Consider the following 7,672-nt stretch of genomic DNA (forward strand, 5'->3'; position numbering starts at 1 on the left):
GTGGTAATAAGCTAAGGCTTCAGTGTTCCTATCACTTTTGCTTTGTGTGGCTTTACTTATTTGCTTTAGGGCGATAATGACATGGGGGCATGGAAAAAAAGAGTATTTTGCTCACATTGGACATGCAGCTGCTATTTCTGTCTCTGGATTGACATAAACGGAGAGACTGTATCATGAGCAGCATGAAGTGCAAAATCTCTTCTGTGGAGCTACCAATTTATAGAGATTACCGGGCCTGGAATTTGTGCTTCCAACACTGACAAAGGCTTGATGCTTCCCTCTGGGGAAAATGCCAGTCCACTGGTACCCTGAGAACACATGCTCAGCCTCAGGCAAATTATAGACAAGTTACTAGGTTGTTCTTGCTTGTCTTACCTGATGTTCGTATGAATAGCGTGCTCGTTAGAAAGCTGCTGTAACTGCTCCTAAATCTGTGGTTTCAAACTGCAGATTTACAGAAATCTTTTATAAAGGAGCTTGCCACAAGTGAAACATTGGCTGAATTAAGTGAAGACTATGTGCACCATATCAATGATCAACAATCATCAAATGGTTGGTTTTGGGCAAGTTCCGTTTTCGTTAGTGACGAAGAGTCCACACCAAAGGCAGCAAGTCCCAAAGTGCCCTCAGCCTCTAGGAAACTCTCACAGAAATGCAGGCAAAGCCCATCGATGGCCACATATTTTAGGGCAGATGATGATCCAGTGGGCCAAATAACGAGTCAAGGTGGGCCACATTACCCCTTTTCAGTCACCCTCCAGTCCTGAGAGGCTTCAGCAGCCTCCGCAGCTTGCGCCGGGGCAGCGTCTCCTCCCAGGCACCTGTCAGATGTCTGAGCCCTTTCCTGGCCGCTCGCATGTTCGGTTTCTGGAATAGATCTGCCTCCTGTGGTAAAAGTGGCTCTCCAACATCATCGTCACAACACACTTCAAATTTCTGTCTAAATCCACTGCCAGTTTCAGCAAGAGAGGACTCGGGAACACCGCGTTCCTGCAGGTTCTGTGAGAACCAGTAACCAGGCACAGCAGCGAGCCCTCGGCGCCCCGCAGCTGGAAGGGCTGAGGCGGCCGCCCCGAGGCACAAGATGGCTGCCAGGCCACGGCCCGGCTGCGGGCGCAAGGGGGCAGAAGGTCCCCCCGACACGGCCGAAAGCAGCGTCCGGGGGTCCTGTGGGCCACAGGGGAGCGCGGCAGGTAGGGTGTAAGGCATGAGCCATAGAGACCGGGCAGCCGCCGAGGCAACGCCGCCAGCGAGAGCACGTGGGGAGGGAGCCGGGCGAGCCCCCGGGAGCTTCGCTTCAGGGCGCCCGACGGGCCGGGCTGCCGGAGGAGCCCCCGCGGCCGGCGGGAACGCTCAGGGGCGCCGCGCCGCGAAGTTTGGCCGCGCCGGGGCCGCCCCGCAGCGCCCGGCCCCGCCCGCCGCCCGGCGGGGGCTGTGGCGGGGCGGGGGCGGCGCCGGCGGCAGATCGGCGGAGCGCGGGGAGGCGGCGGGCGCTCCGCCGGCAGCCATGGGGCAGGACTCGCCGTGGCTCAACCCCTCGGGCAGCCCGCGGGCGGCGGGCGAGGGCTGCGCGGCGGGCGGGCAGCGCGGCGGGCCCTTCGGCGGCGCCACCGCCGCGCTGCTGGCGGCGCTCATGGGGCTGCTGGTGCTGGCCACGGTGCTGGGCAATGCCCTGGTCATTCTGGCGTTCGTGGTGGACCGCAGCCTCCGCACGCAGGGCAACTTCTTCTTCCTCAACCTGGCCATCGCCGACCTGCTGGTGGGTGAGTGCCGGGGCGCCGGGAGGGGCGGGGGGGGGCCGCGGCGCCGCACCTGTCACCGCCGAGCTCTGTCCGCAGGCGGCTTCTGCATCCCCCTCTACATCCCCTACGTGCTGACGGGCGAGTGGAGGCTCGGCAGGGGCTTGTGTAAGCTGTGGCTGGTGGTAGACTACCTGGTGTGCACTGCCTCCGTCTTCAACATCGTCCTGATCAGCTTCGACAGGTTCATCTCTGTCACCAAAGCGGTAAGGGCCGGCGAGCGGTCCGCAGGGGGGGCTGCCCTTCCAGGGAGGAGGGTCGCCCGCAGGGGGGGCTGCCTTTCCAGGCGGGAGGGTCGCCCCCCCTGCACCGCACCCAGACACCACAGGAGACAGGGTACCCAGGCGGTTCCCCTCGGTCCTGGTGACACTTCTGGGAGTGATCAGCTTTGGCAGAAGAGGCATTTGCTTCGCTGTCTTGCATGGGAAGAGGTACTCTGCTTCAGCCACGGGCGCAGGTTGCACACGCTGCTGCACTGGCTAGAAGTGCAGAGGGAGCAAGGCGTACTTATTTCCTCACCAGCCACACTATGGGTAAGCGTAGAAAGTGTCACCCAGCTGGAACAGACCATCTCCCTCAGAACACGGCCATGCACCTGTTGATAACTGACAGCCCAAGCCAGCCTGGCAGCACCCCAGCTGCAACACAAGACAGACCTCCCTCCCTGCAGTGGGTACCAAACTCTCAGAGAGAATGTGATGTATACAGCTGCACATGGTGCAAAAGTAGCAGAATATAAATTAACATCTTTCAAAGGATAAAAATGCTATTTCCATGTAACAACCACAGAGACAGCTAGAGCAATGCCTCAGTCATGCAGCACGTCAGTTAGCGAAAAAGTAGTCTAAATTCTGTAACAGTCAAAAGCTAACTTCATTTTCTCCTAGAGCACACTGCCTCAAAGTCCTTTGGGTGGTGCTAAAATAACACATTTTACCTTCACTCTTCGACACACACTTCATTATTCTTTAGCCCCCTGTTCCACCCACATTTCCTTACAAGGTTAATTTAGCTTCACTGCTCATTCTAAATCACACTAAAAGACAATGATACTTTTTAGCAAACAGTATAGAGGCTGCAAGTTCACTTTACCAGTTTATATGCAACTTCTTTTTGAAGAGGAAGAAATGAACAGATTCATTCTTAAACAGTCAACACTCAGAATTCCTTTATTTTCTAGGTTCTGAATTAGCCATGAATTTTGCTTTCATAAACCAAACTCATGACTATACACATAATATATAGACTGGATGGTTTCAGAAACAGAAAGGGAAACTGGTCATAATAAAGGAAAAAAATCATCCACTCGAAAAATACTTTGAATTAATCCTCCATATAAAACCCCTCTCCAGACAAGAGTACAGAAGCTGCCTGTTGGGTGAGGGCAGTGTAAGAACACAGGAAGTGTTCTAAACGTAGGAAGTTCTAAATTATTTTCAATCTCAATGAAAATGGTAATATTCCTACCAGACTGCTCCTGAAATCATTAGTAGCTTTGTCAAGGATTGCAAAATCAGACCCAATTCAGACAAACTCGGGATTCCTCAGCCGTGTGGGTATTCTGCCAGAGCAGCATTGGCTTTGGAGATCAATGTCCACAGACTGGGACAGTAAACATGAATCCTATACAGAATTCAGACTCAAGGACTTCATATTTCAAAACACTGTGTGGCCACTGTAGAGATATGAAGATTAAATTCCGATTCACTCTATATATTGTCCAGTACACCAGGGAATCAGAACACTGAGAAACAGAAGATCTTAGGATTCTACTGAATTAGACTGCTGATACAATTTACTGATTCAGTATTACTGACAGGGGGTTTGTTTTGTTTTTTTTACACCTTAGCTTCTTTATTTTCTAAATAAGGGAAATAGTTATTCTTCTTGTAAAGCATTTTGCAGACCACAACACTCCATCTATACATCTTCATTGCAAATAAGAGTTCTGCAAGTACTTCATAAAAGAATGAAATAAAGGGTATCAACCAGAAATAAAAGCTGTTATCCATTAATTTTTTTGGTGTGATTTTCACATTAAGAAAAAAAAAAGGCTCTCTCTCTACAAAGCAAAAAGAAAAGAACTTGCATAGGCATTCTATGAATTCTAATCCTTTCCTGTATTTCACATTCAACGATTTAAAAAAAAAAATCTAATTAAGTGAATTTTGAAGGGCCATGTTCTGTAACCTACTGTCACAGCTAATGCAACTGAATGTGTAAGCAACTGGTGACAACCAGTTCTAAGAATAGCAGTTGTTATTTGCTTTGGAAAAGCCTCGGTTTTCTAGCTTTTAAGATCCCATGCACATTCTCAGAACATATCCAGTCACCTTGGTAATGTTTGTTGGAATAGCTATTTCAGAAATAGCTTTTCTGTGGTACCGGTAAGCTTGGCATAACCCTCATCCCTAAACCAACATATTATCAGCCCTCACAAGTGGCAGAGGGGACCATTGCCCAAGGTAGCCATATAACTGTTTGAGACACTAGTAACGTATGTGACAACTTTCCTCTCTCTCTCAGGTCAGTTACAGGGCTCAGAAAAGGATGACCAGAAATGCAGTATTGAAGATGATCACTGTATGGATTGCTGCTTTTCTTCTCTATGGTCCAGCCATTCTCAGCTGGGAGCACATTGCCCAAAAGAGCATCCTCCCTGAAGGAGAATGTCATGCAGAATTCTTCCACAACTGGTATTTCCTAATGATTGCCTCTACGATTGAATTCTTTACACCTTTCCTCACTGTTGCATACTTTAACTTAAGTATTTACCTCAACATCAGGAAACGCACATCCCTCAGAAATGAAAACTTGCCACCTGGTCAAGAGGACTGTGAAATGAGTTTCCAGGGGGAAAAAAGAGAACACACTGTATTTTTTGTAAAACCTAAGAGACACAAACATGAGAAGAGAGCAAGCAGCCTTTCTCCCCCCAGAAAGGCTTTGAGGTTCAACCTACATAAGCTTGACAATCAGTCATTAAATTTGAATGTCAATCAAGACCTTCCACCACTTCAGGTGGAAGTCGAGACCAAGCCCCCTAAGAATGGTTTCTACAAAACTACAGAAAGCATATGCAATGCCACTAGCGGAGTGGACATTGCTAACACTATGGGAAGTAGATTTAGACTTTCCCGGGATAAGAGAGTAGCAAAGTCTTTAGCAATTATTGTCTGTGTGTTTGGTTTGTGTTGGGCTCCATATACACTTCTGATGATCATCCGAGCAGCCTGCCATGGGCACTGTGTGCAGCACTCACTCTATGAGACTTCATTTTGGCTTCTGTGGGTGAATTCAGCCATTAACCCTGTTCTATACCCACTGTGTCACATGAGCTTCAGAAAGGCCTTTATAAAACTCCTGTGTCCAGGAAAAGCCAAAATTCATCCTCATATTTTTACATGAAAAAAAAAAAAGTGTGAAGGCTAACAATTAGTATATCTTGCTTTCAGTGGGAGCATAAACTGGCTAACATTCACCTGCAAGTATTAAGTACAATGTGCACTGGGTAGTGCATGGAATATTTTTAAGTAAGTAAAAGTGTAGATATTTATGTATATACAGTCATCCATGTAGCTGGAGAAATCACAGCAATGAAAAGAAAGGTAATTTCTCAAAGCTCTTTTGGAAATTATGCCAACAGTATATCTTTTAAAATGGTGCACTAACATTAAAGTGCTGAAAAGGGAATATAACATTCATGGTCAATAACTAGAGTACAGTTTTAATAACTGTAAATATTGCCGGTAAGGAATTAAATGAAGTGTTAGCCTTAGACTGGTTATATTTTACCCCCAAACCCACTCTTAAGACTCCAAAGGTCTCAGCTGTTAAGTGTAGAATGCTTTTCCCCCCTCAACTTAGCGGCAAGCCAGACAAGATCTGACCCAATGCAAAAATCTAAATACTGGTGTCCAGAAAAAGCATGGGACAAGAGGCACCTGAACAGTCAGGTTACCAGTGAAGCTGAACAAGCGTAGCAGGTAAGGGAGCACTGATTTCAGTGGAAAAGGTGATTGAGAAACAAGAGCAGAATTTCTAGTAGAATTAAATTTAGAAACAGAAATATAAAAGAGTTTTGAGCTTTGTGATAGGAGACAGGAGATGAGAATTGAAAGTTTATTGGAAGTTTCACCATGAGTTTCCTCCCTCAGCTGTAACAACTTGTCCCCTGCCATGATCCCGCACGGGCAAGAATCTACTCAAGTCAAACCTCTACTCCTTACCAGCACAAGTATTAACTCTTATACTGAAAGCAAAAGATAGAAGAGTAAGCATAATTTATCTGAGATCTATGACAGACAGATCTTGCTATAGACAGAGCTTTAGGTAAAGTAACTAGAAATGTTTTAAAAATTACTCCAAGGGAAGACTTCTACTAGTTCCAAAAGGAAAAAAAAACCACCCAACTATTTTTTTTCCCCTACCTCACCCACTGGATCTATCCATCCATCAAGTCAGTGGTCAAAAAAAGAAAATTATTACTTGAAGTGCTTAGATATTAAGTCATGCATCATGAATAGCATGACTCAAAAGAATGTGTTAAAATTTACCGCCTTGCTATTGACCATGAGTGTGAAAAACAAAAACGTGAACAGCTACAAACTGTTTCTGCTATTGTGCCTCTGCCACAAGAGAAGCTCACACAGCTAGATCCTAGGTTTTGACTAGATTTATCCCACAAGAAGAAACAATTTGAACATCACTAGTGATACAAGTTTGTTTCCATCATAAGCTACGTAGAATGTGCTTAACACACACTTTCCTCCGCTGACAAGAGTGGTAGTTGGTGAACTGTAGTTGTATTAAGCTGTAGTTGTCCATTGCCACAGCCAAAACGCATGTTGATCTTAAAGTTTACAAACAGTATTTTGAAGTGATTTACTTCGTAAAGTTTCAATAAAAGTAATTAAGAACTGTGAAGAGTCTTAACTTTGTAGCCTTAACAAGTGGTAACATGGGAAAAAGCACTATCCTACAACATCTGGGTAACTGCAGTTGAAACTGCCAAACCATTATTCAAAGACAATTCCCAAGTTACAAGGACTGACCTTCAGGAATAAACCACCACAGCTGGCAAATACTGTAAACTAGGAGGACATATCCCTATTACATGAATGTGATCATCATGTTCTGCTATGGATGTTTTATAACAAAATAATTAGCTTGAGGGTTCACTTAAAAGGAACAGCATCAACAGATAATGAGGCAACATTAAGATTTTTTTTAAGAGCATTAATTATACCACTGGGCAATTAAAGCCATTAGATTATCTCCTGATTCCTCCTTTCCTCCAAGCCAGACATACATCAGTAGATCAATGATCTAGTTGTCTGCTCCACAGCTCTTGTTTCCTAGGATCCTATTTGCCTTTTTTAGAAAACAGGTAGCACCAAATTATCAGATGCTCCCACTAAAATATCACTTACTGTCCAATCAAGCCAGGACAATTTTCACAACAGTGGTCAGCTAAAGGAGTAAGGAAGTTTAATCAGTTCACTTTAGAACATTACATTCAGTTAAGGTAAAACAGTCACTTCAAAACTTTCAGCAACTGGCATTAACCTACATGTAGACTAGACCAGTCTCCACAGGAGTTGCCATTGGCAATTGCTCTGCCACTCAGCTTAAAATCTTGTCATTTAACAGCTACTCATGTCTCTAGCACAGACCTAGAATCCAGTAGGATTCTCCACCACACTCTCAAGATATATCATAAAAGCATTCTGAAACAAACACACAGTCTCAGCATCATTTGGAAAAACACTGGTTTTGAATGATGAATTTCTACATTAGAACTGCTAACAGCCTCCTCCCTGCTTGCCCAACTCTGGCTTGATTTTTCTGTCCCAACAATCAGAAGGTTCCAC

The 7,672-nt window shown here is 45.7% G+C and overlaps 1 protein-coding gene across 1 annotated transcript; it reads left to right on the forward strand.

Annotated features, from left to right (window-relative positions):
* Positions 1 to 1,507: 1,507 nt before the first annotated feature.
* On the forward strand, positions 1,508 to 7,607 carry LOC121097767 (histamine H3 receptor-like). The gene is made up of 2 exons (XM_040615054.1): positions 1,508 to 2,005; positions 4,326 to 7,607. Exons 1-2 carry the CDS (start codon positions 1,508 to 1,510, stop codon positions 5,205 to 5,207), a joined length of 1,380 nt encoding a protein of 459 aa, XP_040470988.1. The 3' UTR covers positions 5,208 to 7,607.
* Positions 7,608 to 7,672: the final 65 nt, after the last annotated feature.

This window comes from Falco naumanni, chromosome 15, assembly GCF_017639655.2.
Source record: "Falco naumanni isolate bFalNau1 chromosome 15, bFalNau1.pat, whole genome shotgun sequence".
Taxonomy (NCBI): domain Eukaryota; kingdom Metazoa; phylum Chordata; class Aves; order Falconiformes; family Falconidae; genus Falco; species Falco naumanni.

Bases quoted from the DNA above. Each gene is read 5' to 3' on its own strand.
- LOC121097767 (XM_040615054.1), top strand. From the start codon at position 1,508: ATGGGGCAGGACTCGCCGTGGCTCAACCCCTCGGGCAGCCCGCGGGCG. The intron at 2,006-4,325 runs GTAAGGGCCGGC...TCTCTCTCTCAG, and splicing joins TCATCTCTGTCACCAAAGCG to GTCAGTTACAGGGCTCAGAA.